Source organism: Oryctolagus cuniculus, chromosome 2, assembly GCF_051225735.1.
Source record: "Oryctolagus cuniculus isolate XC-2025 breed Fujian yellow rabbit chromosome 2, ASM5122573v1, whole genome shotgun sequence".
Classification (NCBI taxonomy): Eukaryota; Metazoa; Chordata; class Mammalia; order Lagomorpha; family Leporidae; genus Oryctolagus; species Oryctolagus cuniculus.
Genome location: NC_142868.1, coordinates 64,875,364 through 64,897,694, shown reverse-complemented (window position 1 = coordinate 64,897,694; position 22,331 = coordinate 64,875,364). Strand labels below are relative to the sequence as shown.

Genomic DNA, 22,331 nt, shown 5'->3' with positions numbered 1-22,331 from the left:
TTTTGGTTAATAATGCATAGATAGGCGCTCCATGCTTTTTATGGTTATGTTGACGCTCTGCCAGGAGCAACACAAAACTGACAGCTTTAACTGTGCTAATGTAAGGCTCTCTCTTAAATGAAAGAGCTAGCCTGGAAATTATTTACAAATGACTTACAAGCTCAAGGTCTAATTTGTGGATGTTGTCAGTGTATAAGCTTGGCAGGTGGACCCAGTGAGGGCTTGTTTGTTTACGACATAAATCACTTAAAGGGTTTCAGATAGAACTTAACTAAGGAGGAACTACTTTGCTAATGTGGAAATTCATCACTGCTGTACCCATGTGACTTTCACATGGCTGCTTAGAATGATGCACAGAACTCCAGTCCTGTGCCTGTTTTTGCCCGCCCACCCCGCGGTGCTCTGGGCGGTTTCCTATGTGTTCCTTTGGGTGCAGGCGTACCTTCTCTAAGTACGTGTAGCTCCATGTTTTACCGTCCGCAAAGACCCGAGACACAATCCGCCCCTGGCCGTCGTAATCGACTTTCTCACTCGTAGTTCCTCTCTGGATGCTGGCAATTTGGCCTGTGGAGGAGTAGGTGACGTTGACGGCCATCAGCTTGCTGCTTGGCAGCCAGAGCGTCGGGTGCCCCGACGAGTCGTAGGCGATCCTCAGGAGGAATTTACGGTGGTCGTCATAGATCTTCTCCGTCTTGGTGGTTCGATCGAAGTCCACCGAGAGGAGGTTCCTGCCGTTAACCTGTTCCAGCACAAGCGAGAGGATCAAATAAATCACGTGACCCCCAGCACCAGTTGCTCATTCCTCTGCAGAGTAATCTTCAGTATTGTTTAAACACCATTTATGATGATTGATTCTCTCTGTCAGTAAATTAATTTAGCAACTTCTTGGGTACAAATGCAAGGCAGTAGATTAACTGCTCTTTTAAAAGGTTTTATTAAGCAGAAAGACAGCCTGGCGTTTGTTCAAAACCTTTCCAATTAAATTTTGTAAACCAAAGCAGCTGATAAGGAGAATACCAAACGTATTTGCTGGGAAGTTTGTTCAGAAGACCCGAAGGTGACAAAATGACATCTATGTAAATTACTCCAGGCTCCTCCCCCAATAAGGTTGAAAATTAACTGCTTAGGAAATTAATCATGGCTATATTCAGTAAGACACAGTGGTAACTGTGACTGCGGCCCTTTGAAGAGCGGTTAAGTACAAGTTGGAACCCATACAACTGTAAATCATTAATGAGTTTAAATAGCAGGAGCTTACAAACACCATCATTGTTCTTGGCCCAGTGCTGAAATGTCACAATTTTTTTCAGGACGCCTTTTCCTTTTGATAACATCTGGTTAGCTGGCAGGGACTTCAGAGGCCTTCACTACCGCATACACACAGTCTGAACATCGGGCTTAATTTACACAGCCAGCACCATGCTGTTGTAATAGGGTTCCGTGTATGGCCACGGGCCACGTCCAGAAACTCTCACTAGATCTGGCTGTTACTGTCTGTGGTCCAAGGCACGCACGGGCAGGCATTCGTGAGAGCAGTGGCGATGTGGCCTTGAGTTACTCCTGCTGTACACACAGCAGGCAGTGTTTGCAGACTGTGAGCCCCTGGCCTGCTTTGTGGGGGCAGCACGTGCTAAAATGCTCATTTACTTGCGGTTTGGATGGCTAAAAATTAAGTAGGAAATATCTTAATTTTACATGAGCAGGTCCTAGCTAGAAACTTCCAAACTGTGATAGCTCCAGGTGATTATGCATAAACATAAAATATACTATTTTGATTTCTAAAAAGTTGAAACCCATATAGTAATTTTCCCCCACCATAATTTGCATTTTTCACGAACTTTTTGAAGACCACCCTTATATGCATGGATTTTCCACCAAAATAGACATCTTTTAATTCCATTTTCCATAAACTTTTAAAGGTATATATGCAAGGATATGTGTATGTACGTATATAACACACTTGTATGCCTGTATAAAATCTGGGATAAGACTAATTTTTGTATTTTATCATCGAATTAAACATGTATCATAGAAAAATACTCCTAAGCTCAAAATTTCCCAGTTTGCTGTTCAAGGGAGTACTGTGAAGTTCATGGAAAGGCAATGACAAAACTCAAAAGCAAGTGATCTGGGGAGGAAATAACTCAGAGATGACTTATAGAAAACAGGAAAAGGCTAGGGCCTTGGATGGAAACAGATTTTTAAACAATTCTAAGACATTTATTTATGGGAGAGAGCGAGTTCCCATCTACTGGTTCATTCCCTAAGTGCCCACAGCTGGTAGGGCTGGGCTGAGGACAAAGTCAGCAGTGGGGAACCCAGTCCAGAACTCCCTTGTGAGTGGCAGCAATTTACTTGAGCCGTCCCCTGCTGCCTGCCAGGGTGCATATTAACGGGAAGCAGGAATCACGACCCCGAGCCAGGGACGGAACCAAGGCCCACATGGGTGTCTTAACCGCTCAGGCCAAACATCCACCCTCCTTGAGGGATCTTAATTTTTCAGATTTATCCTTATAGATTGAACTGAACTGGGAAAGAGTCCAATGCTGCACCACAGGAGAAATTAGTGTGTGCTCCTGTGTGTGTGTGTGCGCATGTGTGAAATAGGGTGGGCAGGATATACCTGACGGGGCCCAGAAGCAGCATGACTTTGGGCTTTCAACCTTTCTGAATCTGTTTTTGTCCATCTGTAAATAAAGAGGTTGGACCAGCTCCCTGAGGCTCTTTCAATGATTTCATCTGATTCTGCCCAGCCAGCTGGAGGCCTTCTGAGCGTATAGGTTCCCATGTGGCAATGTCTGCGTATTCAGACATTTAGTGAATTCTGTGAAACTTAATGAGTTCAGGCTTGTAGTATGCTTTGTGTACCTTGGAAAGAAGCTACCAGCTAGTGTTACAAATATATGTTTTCAAATCTGTGGGGAGCTTGGATAGTCAGTGAACTTGGTAACCGGTGGTCAAGCTCTTCCGCTTGCATTAGCTCTACATTTCTGACGCTCTCTGAAGAGGTCTCGCACGATGTAAATGGCTTCTGTAGGGCTGTTGGGTTTCTCAGAGTGCATTTTGAAAGAAAAACTCCCTGACTGTTCAGGCTTGCCCTCTTTATTCCTCCTGTAGGCTATTCCAGGCTTCAAGTAACCGGGACAGGTGGACTGTGTAGCTTCTGCGGACGACGGTACCCGCGGTACAGCTCCATCTGCCTGTGTCTTACTTTGCATCCAGTTTAGTGTGTGTTTGAAATCTCTACTGCTTAGCCCTCCTTTGCCTTTGCAGTATTTCCTCAGGCTGCTGGGGTGGGAACCTTTTCTCTGCCAGGGGCCATGTGGATATTTATAACATCATTCACAGGCCGTACACTCGTCCACGGAAAACTGAGCCTGCTGTAGACTGAATTTCGCGCCCCTCCTGCAGTTGCCTTGGAAGGGCCGGGACACAGGATTTTGTAGACCCGATACACTCCCCACCCCTGGTAGAGCATCAGGTATGTGGGTTACAGAGCCGGTGGGACTGGATATTGTAGGGAGAGGGCAAAACCTCCAGTCTGAAGCCACCTCTTCTTAGTGTCTGTCCCCTGCTCTCGTGTGTGAGTCTGACCACACCCCCAAAGGCAGAGGTGAAACTCGGATGATGCGTGGCTGCCACTGTGTGAGACGCCACAGCAAACACGTCACCACATGCAAGTGGTGTGCGACCACACCGTGGGATGCAAGTTACAGTTTTGCTTTTCACACAAATGTTTTGTGTGATATCTTTCTTGTCTCCTCAAACGGAAGGGATGAGGAAAGACTTAGAACGCGGCCATGTTTTTTTCCCACATTCCCAGCACCAGCTAAGGCTTCCGCCATTCTCACCATTTCCAGACACCAGCAGCTGTTACTACTCAATATGCAAAATGTCAAAAGATACTAAGGGAGCTCATGTTTTTTCCATCCCTCCCAAACTCGTCCAGGCTTTCTCCTGTGGGTATTAGAAACCAAGTGTGGCTGTCAAGGGACATTCTCTTGCTAGGACATGGTCTTACCTCGCTGCACCTTGCTGAAATCACAGCAGCTTTTCAATCTTATTATTTTTTTTGACAGGCAGAGTGTACAGTGAGAGAGACAGAGAGAAAGGTCTTCCTTTGCCGTTGGTTCACCCTCCAATGGCCACCGCAGCCGGCGCACCGCGCCTATCCGATGGCAGGAGCCAGGTACTTAGCCTGGTCTCCCATGGGGTGCAGGGCCCAAGCACTTGGGCCATCCTCCACTGCACTCCCTGGCCACAGCAGACAGCTGGCCTGGAAGAGGGGCAACCGGGACAGAATCTGGCGCCCAGACCAGGACTAGAACCCGGTGTGCCGGCGCCGCAAGGCGGAGGATTAGCCTAGTGAGCCGTGGTGCCGGCCAATCTTACTAAATAGTCATAAAGCACCAGCGTTACCATGCCCCAGTGGCCTTTTAATACACATTTTTTATTTTTTTTTTTATTTGACAGGCAGAGTTAGTAAGAGAGAGACACAGAAAGGTCTTCCTTCTGTTGGTTCACCCCCCAAATGGCCACTAAGGCTGGCACTGCGCCGATCCAAAGCCAGGAGCCAGGTGCTTCCTCCTGGTCTCCCATGCGGGTGCAGGGCCCAAGCACTTGGGCCATCCTCCACTGCCTTCCCGGGCCACAGCAGAGAGCTGGACTGGAGAGGAACAACTGGGACTAGAACCCAGTGCCCATGTGGGATGCCGGCATCGCAGGCAGAGGATTAACCAAGTGAGCCACGGTGCTGGCCGTTAATACACATTTTTAATTATTATAAAAAATATCAAGCTAAGTCAAATAACCTAAAGATGAAAAGCCTTCTATCAGATTGTTACTGTACTTCCAGCTATATAAAAAAGAATCCAAATGTTGTGTATAGATAAGAGATGTCCATGAATTCCTTTGTGCAGTTCAGTATTTCTTTCAAATAAGCATGGAAAAATCTCCATGTTCAAAGGTCATGTCCACAATGACTGTAATTAATTCCAGTGTCCCTTTGATATTGGGAGGGCAGCAGCTGTAATTTTTCCCTCTGGAATGCTTGAAAAACGAAGTCATGATGCCATTAAGCAACTTCCCAGAGAGGTGCCAGCACCGTCAGATCACCCCCACTTATCTAGACCGTTACGGACAGCCGTGAGGAGCACATGTAGCGGCAACGTCAAGTCTGCCTCGAGTCCTTGTTTGAGCAACAACGTGGCTAAAGTGTTGTGTCCCTGCCCTCGGCTGGCCAGTGCTGGCTGCACAGGCCCACTCAGTGCCACTGGGTGGGAGTGAGGAAGAGGACATCACTCAGGTGTGAGTGGCATGGCACGATTTAAATGTGCCATCATACTTAACGCGTGCCTGTAAACACACTTCCGGCTCTTGCCAGTCTTTCAGAATTTGTGTTTTCAGTTATCCACTGTACTTTTTCCTTAAGCATCTCCGTTCTGAGCAAGTTTCAGGAGATGCGTTCTATTATTAGAACACCAGCTTTCTGTGCCTGGTTCTCAAGTCCAGCATGGATAAAAGGAAGATTTACCGAACCACGCATGTATCTGCCTGAATCAGTCACAAGCAAGCAAGCTGTGGTGTCCTCCTGTCTTTCCTCTGCCAGGCTTTTCCCCACTGCTATCAGGATTTTTTTTTTTTTTTTAATTTATTTGACAGAGAAAGAGAGAAAGGTCTTCGTTCGTTGGTTCACTCCCCAAATGGCCACAACGGCCGGCGCTGCACCCATTCGAAGCCAGGAGCCAGGTGCTTCCTCCTGGTCTCCCATGCGGGTGCAGGGCCCAAGCACTTGGGCCATCCTCCACTGCCTTCCCCAGGCCACAGCAGAGAGCTGGACTGGAAGAGGAGCAACCGGGACTAGAACCCGGTGCCCATGTGGGATGCTGGTACCGCAGGCGGAGGATTAACCAAGTGAGGCACGGCGCCGGCCCTGCTATCAGGATTTCAAGAGCTGACCTTTTCCTGTGGGATCCATACCCCTGTCCCTCAGCGCGTCACTTCTCAGACAGGGCTTGTTTCTTATATTACAAACTTTCTAATTTGTACCCTGGGCCCTTTCATCTGGTATATGCATACATAGAAAACATACGCGCACACTCATGCAGGGTCATGTGCACATATGTAGTTAGCCCGTGGTGTCTGTAGGATCTGGTGGGAGGTTTGTGTACGGCAGTCAGATGTCTGCAGGGATGAGCTGTTCACGCAGCTCCTCTCTCAGGAAGCTCCGGATGTAAGACACACCCGGACCCGTGTTGTGTGAGGCTGGCTTCTCTCATTCTTTCATTCAAACCTGAGCTTGCACCACGTGTCAGGCACAGTGACATCTGGGTCACAAACACAATTTACAATGAACTTTCTGCTAGGAAGTAATGGAAGGGAAGAGGAGAAACCCTCTGCCCCGGCAAGGGGGGCTGGGGCTGGGGCTGGGGCTGGGGCTGGGGCTGGGGCTGGGGCTGGTCCTGGCGGCCTCAGGCCCCCACCCCCCGCACCCCCACCTTCCCTTCCCTTCCCTGTGCTGACTGACTCCAGGTTTAATCCTTACACCAGACTTTGCTGCCATCGCTTTCTCCCTAGAATCCCTCCTCAGATCCCCAAAGGAATGAAGTCAGCAGTCCGGGCTGGCACATCCAGTCTTAGGTTAAAGGTAAGAAGCCAGGCCTTGTGAACCTGGCCCTGTCTCTGGGAGAGCAATCCCACATACGCGCTGGGAGCATGCTCGCATGGGGACTGAATGGTCCTTTGCGCCCGTGTGCAGCATGCCCCCTCCCTCAGGGGAGGCCCTGTCTCCACTCACACACGGGGAGGGGAAAGTCCTGCCCTGCCCTGCCCTGCCCAGGCGAGTCTGGGCGGGGCTTGCAATGCAACTTGTGTTCAGCAGGCTAATTTTTAAATTGCTCATTCTGCATGGCCAGCAAATGATGTTATAAAGATCCATACTAGCTCTGGGCAGAAAAAGGGTTCCCTGCCCCTGACAGGAGGCAGAGAACTAGAAGTTTCTGATTGGGTTTCCTCTCTTCTCCCCAGTCTCTTTGAGAAAGCAGTGTCCCAGAGAAAAACAAGACGGCCTGAGATCGAACTTGCTTCAGAGAACAGCAGGGACTATGTCTCGTGGTCAGCTTCTGGGTGAAGCGTCTCCCACTTCTCCCTCTTTCCACTTCCGGTTTCCTCTCCGGCAAGCTGATGGCGCTTCCGTTCCTCTGCTGTGCATGCAGGAAGGCCCAGGATTGGCTTATGTGCCTGAGGTCAAGGTTAAGGTTGGGGAGCATATAACCCTGCCTTTTATCTTCAAACACCATTGCACGGTTTTGTTTGATTCTGGTGATGATTGTGTGGCACACAGGCAGTGTAGGGTAAATTTTATTTTATCTGCGTCAGGTGTATATAATGTCCAGATCACGGTGCTGTGATGCTGTCCAGATAATATTCTATGCTCTCTGTATCATAGAGATAGGACGACGGAGATAAGGAAACTGAATTTCAGGGACGTTACACTTTTCCCATGAGGTTTGCTCTTGGTCAAAAGTTGAGTCTGATGAGGAACCCGTATGTGTGGGGTGCTACTTAAGTGCCATGTCATCTTTGAGGTGTGCAAACAGTGCCTCTGGGCCTTGTGATGAAGTGTGTGTGCATGTGCGCGTGCACAGTACCCCTGCCTCAGGGATCATTGAACAAGACAGAGCTTGAGAACTAGCTTGCAGCTGGCAATGGTCCATGAAAGCAGGGGCCAGGGAAGCAGTCAGGGGTGGTAGTGGCAGATGGGGATGCAGCCGACCACTGACTCCTAGGTTCAGTATGAGAAAAGGTGGGAGCTCGAGTGGATTCTGGCACAGATCATGCCCTGTGAAAGTGATCCCACAGAAGTCTAGAGCCCTTATCCCTGCCCATTACTTTCCCTTCAACCCTGACCCTGTTTCTCCTTCCAGTGTTTCATTGTGTTTTCTTGCCAATCCTCCGCTGGCCCAGGAGGGACCAGAGGAAAAGCAGGCTGGCTCCTGCAGCATGTCCTGTGGTTGAAGCGCAATCAGAATACAGCCCAGGAGCTGCCCACAGTCTGTTTCATTCACCCATTGGTCCTTTTTTTTTTCCTTTTCTATTTCCTTGGAAATGGCTAGAAACAACATTTAGTAAGAGCTTGTTAAGGTGAAGGATGGCCTAGGTAAATGATATTGGCTTGTGTTGATGATAATATAACATTTGGGGTACAGAAAAAAGGACATGAACAAGAGAAGGTTCCTATTTTGTTCTTCCTCCCTGATTTTAAATAGTTTTTTTTTTTCTAATGGTAAGGGAAGTGATGTTAGCGGGAATTATCTACATTTATCTGAGAAGCTAAAATTTGTTTTCTAATAGAAGGAATGAATCAGGAATCAGGTTCAGTGTCTGGTGGTTGAAGGTGGCTTCTTGCAGCCTGTGTTTCAGTACTTAATCGACTCTGTCTTTACCAAATAGCTGTCATAAATCACGGCTTGCTGTCTGGATATATTTGGCCCATAATGTGAGAGAACATTTTGCAAAGCTCAATTACACCAGCGTCATCAGAAATATCACATTGCTCATAAAGGAATATAAATTGGGGTTTTTCCATCAATAGTGAAGATGTAGCAGTCAGACTGTGAGGTGACCATTGTGACTGTGGCTCCAACCTGTAGCTACAAATACCCTTCAATGGCTGAGCACACACGTGTGATCTGGACAGCGTTCACTGTTTAGACCAGTTCTCTCATCCTGCCCACCACATTAACTGAGTAGGTCAAGCACAAGCACAAGGGCCGGCGCTGTAGCATAGTGGGTTAAGCTGCCACCTGCAGTGCTGGCATCCCATATGGGTGCCAGTTCGAGTCCCAGCTGCTCCACTTCCGCTCTTTGCTGTGGCTTTCTGGCTTTGGATCAGCACAGCTCCAACTGCTGAGGTCAACTGGGGAGGAACCAGTGGATGGAAGACCTTTCTCTCTCTGCCTCTCTGTAACTCTGCCTCTCAAGTAAATAAATCTTTATATATATAAAAAAAAGGACAGCACGAGATTATTAAGATAATAATAGCTAAGTAAGGATCAACTGACATAAGGGACTGTGCTATATGCAATTTCCTAATTTCCCAGGGAAGAATTTATTTTTAATCATAGTTACATTGAGAAAAACATTTTCTCAAATAAGTGGCTTTTATTATGGACAGTCTTAAGGGCTTGGTAGTTCGTTGGGCATGAGTCATCCTCCAAGGTAGGCTGTTACACGTCCCCATGAGTGTGGCACTCACACTTGGAGTTGACGGGTGAGGGTGAAGACAAGATAAATCCTGCCCCAACAGATGGGCTGGCTACATGGCACAGAGGACTGGATAGCCCCATCCTTCCCTCCAATAACTACTTACCCTAAGTTTCCGACCAAAGACATTCACTTTTCCTTGGGCTTGCTCTTTTCGGAATCTCCACTCCACCAAATTTTGGCCATTCTCACCAGGAAGAGTCATATTTCTTTTGGCAACTGTTGGATTGGCTGTGCCAGCCAGAACATGTGGTTCTGTTTGGTAGTGTGAATCCAGACCACTGGCGTAGATTATTCGAAGCGAGCCATCATAACCAATCTGGTAGCTGTTTCTTAATTGATCTGAGAAACAAGAAGTAGAAAACAGGTACTATTAGATATGAATTACATACTTGGCTAGCTGTGCAGTGAGAAGCGTCATACATTCCTAAACTGTCGACTGAACCCCTTGTATAGAGAAAAAGGGTACTTGATGATGTCCCTTTTGAAAATAACAAAACAATTTTGATTTCTAGCCTTTCTTGCTGCCAAAGGCTTGGTTTAATGTTAGGGACAAATTTGATGGGAATCCCAAGTCCTTCCCTACTTCAGGTTTCTCTTCCTCGCTTGATGAAATGAGGGGTCGGCCTCTGTGGCTTGTGCAGTAAACAGTTTGTGAGGAGCTACGGATGTGGGCCTTTAGGAGGCAGATGCACCCAAGTCCAAGGTCTCAGGTGCCTCCTCTCCCCTCCATCCATCCCTGGATCTTTCCTCAAAAATCCTTGGAAAGGGTTAGTGTCTACACCCTGTAGTACCAAAAATAAACCTAAAACTGGCTGCAAAACAGGGAGCCATCTTACATTTTGTGCATATTATACTGCCTCAATTAAAAATTTTAGGAGATAGGACCATTTGGGAAAGAAACAAACTCAAATACCAGTTTTAGATGATTACACAGATTACCAAATGGAACAGGATTAAGAAAAAAAGAATCAAAGAAGTTTAACCCAGATTTTAGCATTTATTCCTATAGCTGTGACCTCAAAATTGTGAGTACCACTGTCAGTAGGTTTTTCCAAGGTTAGTATAATAAAGAATATGGTGAGAGGTTCTTTTATGGAGATACTGGATCTATATGGCCAAAGAGTGAATGAAAAAACCACAAAGTACAAATACTACATAAATGGACACTTGAATAAAACTTCCATGCAATGCACACTGCGATACCACGTCACACACAGCGTCAAAGCACTGCGTCCCAAACTCCCGCACTGAGGGGACAGTGAGGGGGCAGCAGCGTGCTCTGGAGAGCTGTGTCAGACTGACTCGGAAACAGGCTGAGGACGCACGGGCAGAGCTGGAATTCCGGCATGTTATTCAATGGGAATGGGAAAAGACTTTCTAGGTTAACACTATTATGTATGTGATTTTAATATGTAGGCATAGCTATATATTATATGTAGATGCTAGTTTACTCTCTATGTCTCTCCAAATTCCTAGCTCCACCTCCCCTTTCCTGGTCCCTCTTTGAAAGTGAGGGTTGCCCCGTTCTACTTGGGGGCCAGTAGTATTTTAAAATTATCAATTCAAAGTTGGGTTTACCTTGAACCATGGTGTAGAAAGAATCGATTGAGGACAGATTCGAAGTGATGCTGACGTCTTCTTCCCGGCTGGATGACTCAATGTCCACCGTGATGGCCTTGTCCATGTCCCCATGAAGGTTTGTGACCACTCCGGTTGGAAACGTCACATTTGTCAGGCGACCCTCACTGTCATAGCTACAGAAAAGAGGCATTGGCTGTGCATTCAGTAGGAGACTGCGGGCTCTTCTGACTTGTGACTATCACGTGCAGCAGTACTAGCTGCACGTTAATTTGGAAGGGTGTTTGTCTTTGTGCATGAGCTATGCAGAGTGAGGACATCAAACATGCTTTGAAGTAATCAAAAGCCTGTTTAACATAGAAAAACCTCACCGGTGAGAGCAAAAGTAAACAGGGTAGCTCTCCATCTCAGCATATTATTCTTTGAAGTGTGACCAAAATCCTCCCGCACATCTAATTTGCTGTTTCAAAGGGAACATGTTTGCTGATATTAAATTCCTTAGTACGCCTCCATATTTTCTGCAGAGTAGATTTGGCTCACTGTTGTATCAGTTTTTACAGTTTTACTAATTTATGCCCTCTACAGCAATGCAAAATGGATACATACATATACACAGATACATGTATGTAATTTTGTAAAACAGTAAATATACATACACATATGAGGGTGTCTAAGAAAGTTCATGGAAAATATGTACTTTGAAAATACACATGTATTTCAATTTTTTTCCCACCAAAATGAACTTATCTTTTAATTCCATTTTCCGTGAACTTCTTGAAGTTCATATGTGTGTGTATCTGCATATTCTGCATATTTTAAAATATTATTTTAGGATCTTGGGACATCAACAAATTATAGGTATCATTTTTTTAAAAAATTTATTTGACAGGTAGGATTATAGACAGTGAGAGAGAGACAGAGAGAAAGGTCTTCCTTTCATTGGTTCACTCCCCAAATGGCCACAATGGCTGGTGCTGTGCCGATCTGAAGCCAGGAGCCAGGAGCTTCCTTCCGGTATCCCATATGGGTGCAGGGGCCCAAGCACTTGGGCCATCCTCCACTGCCTTCCCGGGCCACAGCAGAGAGCTGGACTGGAAGAGGAGCAACCGGGACTAGAACGTAGTGCCCATATGGGATGCCGGTGCCGCAGGCGGAGGATTAACCAAGTGAGCCATGGCGCCAGCCCTGGGACATCAACAAATTAATAAAAGCCTTTTAAAGACTTGATTTTTCAGAGATTGGCTTACTTTCTGAAGGTAAACTGAGACCCATATGCTGGTGTGAGTGGTGATGACTTACGTTTATCTTAATAACTGAATGATGATTTATTATGTTTCCTGAGATAAGGTGTAGTACTTCCTGACACTTCATGATTATTTTTATTATAAAACTGTTCTGTTTAAGCATATAAATATAAGAGGAACTTAGTACTTCAGTATTAAAATATATTTTCAAGGCTTTCCTGTGCTCAAAGTTTGACTGAAGAGTTTTTATGGCAGCCAACAAGAGAAATTCTGAAAAATGGCAGTATCAGCTGAAGAAAGACAAAACAAAATGCAGAATAAAGGGCGAACGCTGGAGGATCTGGACAGCGACACCTTTAAGGCTGGATTCCAGATGCACACCAAGGCTGCCTCACGGGCGCCAGGTTTCACGTGAAATGGAGATGGGGACCACGTGCTAGCGACATGAGCCCAGAAGCTGAATGAGGAAGAAAGGATGGAATTAGAGAAACAAAAGAAGGAAGAAAGAGGACATACAAGAGGTGTATATGTGGGGAAGCCTGGGAGGAAGGTGTCAAAAGATTTCAGTGATATTGTGGAATAAAAAAGATGAGAGTGGGGGAAAAAACCCACATGGTGAGTAATTAGGATATCGCAGGCAACAATGGCAGAGAGGATTCTGGGAGGGCAATGACGCTCCCAGAGAGGGAAGAGGAGTGTGAGGTCTGTACAGCCGGGGCTCAGCTGATCCGGCTAATTCTGAGGAAACAGTACCAGTCTGATGATGGAGGTGACTGATGAGACCTGCCCACCTGCCCACCTGCCAGGGGGCTCAGCCAGCAGCAGGAATGGGGACTGAGTAAGGGGATGTGAGAGATGGAGGAGAGAAGCAAATGCACCATTACGTGTAATCATTGTTTGGACTCGGAACAGGCGGCTGGGGGAACAAAGCCGATGTCCTTGCCCTCTCCACCAGCCCAAATGCCCTGGAAGATTAAGGCATAAAATGAAGAAATCCAACATAGTTTATTGCTGTCATTGCTTTTCAGAAGAAATCATTGCTCTTGAAGAAACAACATGTGTGGGCTTATTTATATAGCAAACCCGAGTTACAGAACTATCAAGGAAACCAGCCTCAAGTTCACCAATAAACTTGGTATAATTCTTGCATCCCATTACACTTTACCATAGTATAATGTCAAGAATATGCTACTGGGTCTTTAAAAAAAAACTAACATCCTTTTGAATGCACCAATGGAACAGATGGAAAAGTGAAAATAAGCTGTGGCTAGGTGACCTGGTCAGGTTCTCACTGGAGCCCACGACTGGGACCTTTATGCACCTGACCCCGGGTCCATCCGCCCATCTGCGAATCCCAGTGCCTGCCTGAAAGCTTTCTGTACATGATGCCACCTGCCAGCAGCTCGCGGACACGTTCTCACTGCTGGTGCCGACCTGCCCTTTGAGGACCCCTCTGCTGGTTTATGTTTTCCAGCTCCATTCAATCCACAGCAGAGCCTTCACCTTTGTCCTGTGGAAAGCGTTTTCCCAACCTTTGACTTCGCTCTTTCACTGGCCTGCCTCCCGTCCCACTGCCTGCTGAGCAGGTGCTCTGTATCACAGGATGCCGCGCACCGAGATACCGCCCAGGAGGCTGAGCAGTCAGACGCTGACCTGTTAGCCTCGGGTTCTTTGGGAAATGAAAATCTGAGCGACCTCGCAGCGAGGACCATTCAAATGATACAGGGAGAAGCTGGGATCTTCGTGGCTCAGCCTAACCATTCGGCCCTGGAAGTTGGGAGTTTGTGCCTTCTGAGGAGTAGCTGGGTGTAAGTGAAGGAGTGTTTGCACGAGGCCAGGAAAGCTGTGACGGTGTTAGGCCAGTCATTTCCTAGTTCCCGCACAACCTCTAGGTACAACCCGAGGTGTGGGGGGACTGTGAATACAGGGTTTAAGAAGCGTGACTGCAGAGAGAAGTCGTGCCTGTGAAGACGTTAACTACTGAAAAGGAGTGTCCTTGGGAGGGTCACAGACTGGCAAGGCGACCAGGGTGTGGACAGAGAGGTTTTCATGCCGCAGGAGCTGGCGTGGAGGCATATCCAGGCGCCGATCTCAGCCAGGTCTTGAAATAGGCGTGGGACTTTAGCCAGGGATTCATGTGGGCAGCGGGGCACGGAAAGGGCGAGGCTGGGCGGCTGGGAAGGAGGTCGGCGAGCACATGGGCCCGGCCGAGAACAGGGGCTGAGGAGGGCAGTTTCCTGGCAGAGGGAGGCCTTGGGCCGGTTTTGTCAGTGGGGATTACGCAGTGCTGAGGGAGACTTTGAAGCAAAGTAAGGCTTTTGAATAAGGCTTCAGGGACAGCGGCGGCGTGGAAGGAGCCGGAGGCAGGGGTGACAGGTCAGGGAGTGGCTCCCAGCCTTGCTGATTTTATGAGCCAGGAAAAAAACCGTATCAGGGATATTTATTTAAAAGCATCACTGACACCTGCTACCCCCACCATGTCACAAAGGCCATTGAAGTTTACCAAATGTAAGAATGACTTAATTTCAGAGTGAGGGATGTTTCTTTAAAAGGAATACTGGTACAAGGATGAAAAGGTTAGAAGTGGCTGACAATGCAAGACAGGTTAGCAAGAGAAAAGTCAGTAAGAACTCATCAAAGGTTTATGTGCTATGAGAGCCTTCAAAAATAAGGACTCAGGGCAGGGGTCTGTGTTGGGGTCCTGGCTCTGCACCTGATTTCAGCTTCCTGCTGATGCACACCCTGGGATGCACCTGGTGACGGCGCAAGCATTTGGTTCACTGCCTCCCGCGTTGGGAGACCCGGATGGAGTTCTGGGCTCCTGACTTCAGCCTGGCCCAGCCTTGGCTACTGTGGGCATTTGGGAAGTGAATCAGCAGGTGGAAGATCTCTGGTTCTTTCTCTGCCTTTCAAATTAATATAGAATAAATCAATAAAAAGAAGACCCAGAGGCCCTGGGAAAGTGGTGTATTTTTATGCTGAGGTTCGATGGTGGAGGGACAGCCAGGTAGGAATGGGATTTACAGCCAGGGCTGATCTGACTGTAAGCAAGGTGGGCAGCAGGGCCTGCCTGCTAGGTCTTCTTGGCCTTCATATGGAGCATTGCCCACGCCACACCCCCAACACAGTCCGGTTCGAGACTGGGCCCCCTGCAGTGAGGCTGTCAAGGCTACTTGCAGGGGAGGTCTGAGAGCGACCTCTCTAGGAGTTAGGCTTGCTCTGGGGGAGAGAGCTCAAGTTTCTATAGCCCTCCCTGGGGAAGAGGCGCTCTGGTGAGTACGGCTGCTTCTGGGGAGAAAGGGGAGACGGTCACAGAGGCCCCTGGCTTCTGAGGCCCGTCCAGTCTCCTCTAGTAGCAGGTACTCAGCACTCAACCTTGGAGTACCATGTTACAATCTGCAATGAAAGGTTTATGACAAGAAAAAGCTGTTCACCATCCTTAGTTTGTTCACTTTTGCGCAGATTGGTGAAAAAATTCTGAGATCAGCACCTTTGTGAACCAAACTGAAAACAAGATGGATGAGAGACTTCAAAGACCAGGGGACTCTGGATAAGGGAGTGAGGTCCTCAGGCATCAAAGGTGGCTTCTGGGTTCTTCCAGAAACGGTAGGCTTGCTGCCACAAGCGTCTAGCAAATGACCACCATCCTCAGGAATGCACTGAGACCTCTCCATGAGCCACACCTGCCTCTAGAGCCCTGTGGCTCAGCTTCCTGTTGCTAGGCCTGGGTGGTGAAGGAGCCCCACCCAGCTTGTGTATTTGAGATGTGGTTTGCTTTGATAGCTTTTGGAATTCACAATGCAGTTGGCTCTAGGGAATGTGACTGCAGCATCAGCTCTCCATTCTGCTCGCCTGGGCTCAGCCTCCTAGCTTCAGATTCCTCCCGCAGCTGTTCTTCGCTGCTCTCGGCTGACCCCCTTCACAAAGGACTCTGGCTGGAAAAGACAAACCCCTCAGGCCCTCGCTGACCTCCTGCACTTTCGCTGATGGGATGCTCTTACTTGATGTGTATCTATTTGTTCATCTTTAATTTTGATTGCATTTTTTGCCTAGGCTTGCTGTTTTAGCCTTTGTGGTCTATTTTGAAATCTCTTTTTAAGTTGCCTGAGCGGTGGGATTACGGACAAATGCCCCAGAGTGAGTTGCAGCCTGTCATTCTCACTTGAAAATGCCCTATTCATCCTGACGTGAAGTCCTTCTCTTTCTCTCTTACAGAATGGAAAATCTCAGCTCTTCATTTTTCTTTCATAATGCTTCTCGGATATTTATCTTTCTATTCCCACAGTTGCCCTAGATAGTTAAAATGGTATACCTGCCTCTTCCCCATTACTCTCTGATAACCAAATTAATCTTCTGAAACACAATTAGAATCCTTCTCTGCTTAAATATCTTCAGTAGATCCTCAACTGAGAGAAAAATCGATTGACTGAGGCTGTTACCAACCCGATGTCAATACACTATGGAGATTGCAGATTTACTCAAGTGGAAGCAATTTGCATTTCTCAAAAACTTTAAGACTTGACAATGGCATTATTTATTGTCTTCACTGCTTCCTCCCAAAATGGTTTCTTTAATGAGCTTATTTTCTGCTTTTGAGGGAGATAAGTGTCACTCAAGCAGAGAAGCACTTGAGCCATGAAACCGTCACAGTTGTAACTTGGGAGCTGTGGGGCTACTCTGAGGAGTGACATGCCCCGAGTCCCTTCGGCCAATGGTCAGCGTCTAACAGCGATTCAGCTTGATATCAATTTGCTCCAAAGGATGAGCCCAATTGATGTATTTGCCCAAACACTGTTGGCAATGCCTTCCCACAAACTTCTGTCCTCTTCACTGCAGAAAATGTGTGGGAACCACGTGAATGTGTGTTTATCACGTGGACTGGGTTCTTCTGCCAAAGACAGGATACATGTTGGTTTGGGTACAAGTTGGAGGCCTCTGGATGAGATCAGTATTTGAATTTCGCCTTTCCTCATCTTCTCCAGGGCCATTCCAGGATTAGCCTGTTCAGACAACTACTTAGTGGAGTATCAGTTTACCACAGACTTGAATCACAGTGAGGGCGCCCATGGAAGACATACCTGGCCTGGTTTTCACTATCGCTCAGACACCCAGGGACAATCTTTGCTTCTACGTAACAGCTCCTTAGGTTCAAATTTGCTTGCACAATCAACAATAGCAACAAAATTCTCTCAATCTCTCCCTCTGTTATAGCAATGATTTTTGCCCAATGCTAATCCATAACAGCGTGCCATCGTGGTCCAACAGAACAAATTCCCAACCCTAGCATAACTACATACATGTGTATAAATCACTCCACAACCCCGTTTCCTGACGAAGGACGCGTGTGCTAACAGAAAAGACAGAACCGAACCTGATCTGAACTCGTGGCGATGGATCTGGAATCCACGTGATTTGGCACATGTCTACCAAAAGGTCTTACGTGTAAGTACTCTGGGAATGAGCTTGAGGTTTATGTGTTTTAACAGCCATCTCACAGAAAAAGCATACTTTCTGTGGACTCAGTAGCAATGTTTTCAGTAAGAAGTCCTCCAAAATCAGGTTCTAGGTAGAAAATGCAGGTGAGCAGAGCAGTCAGCTTCCTCCCCAGTCAGGGGCCACCTAGCACTCCGTCCACGGCTACCCACGTCCTGTGGGACATGGCACCTTGGAAAGTGCAACATAGGAAAGACAAAGGGAAATACTATTCCACGTGATTTCATCTCTAGTGCTGAAGGGGTCTTGATGAGAAAAGGGATGAGAATCTTATGGGGGGCAGTTAACACCAGTTTAAATTTCTTTGCTGCTGTTGCACTTGGTTGAGAGGTCTTGATGATGGAGCAGATTCTAACTTGTGCGTTGTTCTTTGAAACCAGAGAGGGTCGCGGTGTGCAAGCAAGCTGCTGTTTCTCCCCACCACTGCCCAGACACTCCCGACAGCGTGAGCCCAGAGGACAAGGACTTGGGCAGAGCTTTCCTCCCTCCTCTCCAGGCCGGCCCTTTGAACACTGAGCACGGTGATAGATGGCCACAGAAAGGAGACTTTTTTTTTTTTTTTTCCCCAAGGATCAAATTCAAGAAAAGTGACCCAGTGCCTCTTTCCTTCCATGGTCATTACCCCATCAGGGAGACCTGACCCAGCGATCTTGCTTCTGAAATTCCCAGGCCTGGAGATAAAGGCCCTCCAGAATGAGTCCCCGGGGGATGGATTCTGGGTTAGCCGTCTTGAGAAGGCAGCGCAGAGTAAAGCAGTCTTTGTTAATTGTTCAGTGGCGGCAGAAAGCTGACCTGAGTGGTACCGGTCTTCAGGTCCTGAAATACAGAACTGCTACTTCACTACTGGCCAGCGCCATCTTTGCTCTGTGCGATCTGTGAGCCAGGACTGTGCAGGCGCCACTCCGCCTGCACTGACTCCAGGGGCTCTGGAGAGAACAAACCTCGCCTCCTCTTTTGTCCCCTCCCTGTACTCTGGTGCTCTGCAGCCACACAAAGACCCATGCCCAGGAAATGGCTGCTGAGAGAGGACGAGGGCGGGGTGGGGTGGTGGGGGTTTAGGGGCTCACAGTACGTTGAAGAGAGTAAAAAGCAGGTGGCCCATTTGGAAAGGGCGATTTTCTTTATGAACTGCTGTTGCTACCACACACCCAAGTATTACTGAGGATACTAGGCTGGAGGGAAAGGCAACACAGCCCAGACTGAGCCAAGGGAGTGCCCCAGCTTCTGCTGCTTATTGTCCCTCCTTGGAATAAGCCCTGACGGGGGCCTAGGGGAAGCTGGGAGCAACAGCAGAAGCACAGATTTCTGGAGAGCAGGAAGAAATTTTCAATTGCTAAGGGCCTTTCCCTCTGTAGGTGAGGGCACAGAAGTCCAGAGAGGGGCTGTGACTTGCCCAAGAACACACAGGTAGGCTAAGTGACAAAATTCAGAAATCGGGACAGAGTCCCAGGTTTGCAGTTTAGTTCAGTGCCTTTTCCACCCAGCCTCGGTGCCTCTCAAAAAGAAAAGAGAGAAAGGCGCATCGAGGGATGAATGTCAGTGAGTTGGCCCGCTGAAGAGGATGAGAAAAAAATAAGAGGAAAAACAGCAGGATTGGATAAGAAAATGTAGGATAAGGGAATATTGAGCCCAAAATATTCAAGGCATGAGAAGTAAAGATCTGAGCTCGGGCAGTTGAGGAGCCAAGGCAGTACAGAACAAAAAAAAGTGGCATCACGGCCAAGCCAGAGGCACAGGCGTGGCAGGCCACAGGGTCCAGCAGAAAGGGGTGCCCAGTCTGTGACCACAGCTCTCAGCTTTACCTGTGAGCCACGCGCGACTCCCGGCTGTGATGGAGACATGCACACATTTCCCCACTCACACCCAGTGTGGCTTCCTCCACACTCTCAGCTTCGGTTCTCTCAAAGGCCTCACGTCCGCCTCTCTCAAAGGGTTTCCTCCTAAATCCCAACCGGACGTTGTGGACCACGTGCTGGACTGCTGGATGGTCATTTCCAAGTCGATGTCCTCTTCCCCCTGTATTTCCTCATCTCCTTAGCTCCCTGAACTGGGAAAACGGACACTCATCCGAGTTCCTCTCCCTCCCTCTTTTCCTGCAGTCACGCAGTGCCAGCTTCCCTGCAAATGCAGTGCCCGGCCCTGGTTCAGCCCTTCACTTCTTCACTAGATTTACTAGTTCCTTCCTGTGCTGTTTCCCTAACCGCTCACTCTCCTCCCTTAAATGCAATGCTCCCCCATGCGGCTCCTGGGACCGGGCCCGGCAGGCAGTCCAGCGTTCTGTCTGCCAGTACAAGGCCCGATCTGAGCACAGCTGTGACCCCCTCTTCTCCCTTCCGGTCTCATCTTCCTCATCCCCGCATGCATGCCAGCCCCTCATCACCTGGCCTGCGTGTTCTCCCCAAGCCTGCTGGGCTCTGCCTCCCGAGTAAGCGCTTCCCTCTGGTCTGGAACACTCTGCCTCTTGGAGCCCACTTTCCTTCACATCCTCCGAGACTGAGCCTGCAAACGACCTCCGGGGAAGCCGGCCTGCCTCATCCCTGCCCCCGTGGTCAGCTGCAGCTGCAGCTCTCTCCACAGTCACCATTCTTCCAGCGGGGCTGGGGAACCTTTGTTCTGTCCAGCACCACTTACGTTTTATTCACAGCATTTGTGGGCCACACAACACCATCAACTTGAGATAAGGCCACTGTCGACTGCCTGAACTTCAAGTCCTGCCTGGATAGCCTTGGCAGGGTTAGACCAAACCACTGCCCCTGCGCCCGCCCTTCCCCACCCCTTAGTTACTTCTCTGCCTCCCCTAGGGGACTTCAACCTCCTTGAAAGGACGGAACATGCATCCTCCAGTGTCTAAAGGCCCGTCAGTCCCTGGCCAGTACGACACCCTGAGTGAGAGAATGGATGCAAGAGTGAATGAATGAATTCCAGGAAATGTGTGCGTAAACAGGAAATGTCTGACGACTAAAGGCACAGACAAAATTCCCGCCTTCTCAAAGCCTCACCAGCTTGAAACGATGCAATAATCTGCCAATCTGTTTTCCTTTTTAAGTGCTGCACTTAAAAGATGTGCATTATCGTCTGGGTGGCATAAATGCTCTTGGAAATAGTCCTCCGGGGAAGGGGGAGGGGCTGGCGGTGTGGATCAGTCCCACGTATGTCTACCCTGCCAGTGTGAAGGCCTTGGAGTGAAGGGGATGGGATGTGCTTTACAAATGAAGTTTAACAAAAGAACGCTCTATTAAATTGCGATGAGGGATCCGTCAACGGCTCTTCAGTCGGATGTGCACATGCAGGTATGTGCAGGAAGATGAACTTCTGGGGGTAACCTTTCTCGTTTGCTCTAAATTATAAATAACCACTGTCTCCACTCACTCTGACCTTCCTTAGGTTTTAAAGGGTGAGTCATTCTGAGTATTTGCTGATTTCTCCAGCAGTGGTCTGATGCATTCAGATACTTGGCTGTTTTGCCCCTCCAGACTCTAACAGTCTTGACATCTTTTTTATGATTATTCCTCTATCCCATCTAGCTTAGAAACACTACCTCTGTGTACTTCCTTCTGATTTCACGTGGCGCTCATGCTGCCTTTATTAGAACTTGCTCCCTCTTTTCTAGGTTTGAAATAGAACGTCTTTCTTCTACCTGATGCTTGACTTCAGTTCGTCAATGGCTTAAATGAGTCGATTAATTGTTTCCTTTGAATAGACTACACCTCTTCCAGCCTTGGCTTGTGATACACCGCTTTGTATTAAAGGCCCGGAGATCTTAATTCCTATCAGAGTCACATTCTCAAAACAGATTTTAAAGGGAAGAAAAAAGCTCAAGTTTTCAGACAAAGTGAGGAACTGGTATTTTTGTACCTCCCTGTTTCTCAGAAGCTTGAGATCTCACTGGAAGAATGAGATTCATCAAACGTTGGAATAATCTGAAAGCTGGGGACTCTGTTCTGAAGTGTGTGCGTGTGAGGGGTGGTGGCGGTGAGGGGCGGCGGTCTGCCTGGTGAGGACTGAGAGGCTGTGGTCTGCTGGGGAAGTGCCGCCCCCTACGCCAGCGGGGTGTCCGTTGATGGGTGTCTGGTTGCACGTTTGCAACCGCCAGGACCCTGGAATGCGGACACCGGCCCTTCTGTGTGTTGAGCACCTCCCCAGCAGGCTGAGCACCGAGGGCGGCCAGGAGTGCGGCTGCTGCAGTGGCTTTTATTGTCATATCACAGGGATGAATCAGAGATGCCAAGATGCTCTAGAAAATAGCTCGTCGCCAATCTTCAGTTTGGTGATTGGAAAAAAAAAATTGAAAGTTGTCATGCAGTGGCTGTCAGTGTGCAAATGTCATGCGTTATTACCAATCATTTAAGATGGCTGGTGTCGTAACTCAGTCTTGGGATGACTCATATGAAAATCACTGTGTCGGGCAAGCTGATGACGCATGCAGCTGAGGCCATCAGACCATCTATCTAACTTCGACAGTTACGTAATTAGTTTAAAGAGGGAATCTGACACTTCTGGAAGCTGCATTTACTCCCTTTTTCACAGCCAGAGTGGGGAAAATGCTTGCCTCTGGAACATCCTCTCACTAAATGGAACGCACCGAAAGAGTTAAGGCAGCCTCGAAGCTGTTGATACACTCCAAGGGCAAAGCCGATACACGGAGAAAATGACTGATCTGTTTTCCTATTTTTCTGGGATTCTTCAAGTAAGCTGAATTAACATATGATTTCCCCATTTCCCGTTCTCCTTTGAAACTTGGACAGATCT

At 48.1% G+C, this 22,331-nt stretch overlaps 1 protein-coding gene across 13 annotated transcripts in view; it reads right to left on the bottom strand.

Annotated features, from left to right (window-relative positions):
* The window catches only part of TENM3 (teneurin transmembrane protein 3), a 651,480-nt gene that overhangs the window by 10,124 nt on the left and 619,025 nt on the right, over positions 1-22,331 (bottom strand). For all 13 annotated transcript variants that reach the window (XM_070068313.2, XM_089325515.1, XM_070068315.2 and 10 more), the window contains 3 exons: positions 10,846-11,021; positions 9,371-9,606; positions 443-739 (listed from right to left, as the gene is read on the bottom strand). In XM_070068313.2, the coding sequence (XP_069924414.1) occupies positions 443-739; positions 9,371-9,606; positions 10,846-11,021 (709 nt within the window). The remainder of the gene's footprint in view (positions 1-442; positions 740-9,370; positions 9,607-10,845; positions 11,022-22,331) is intronic.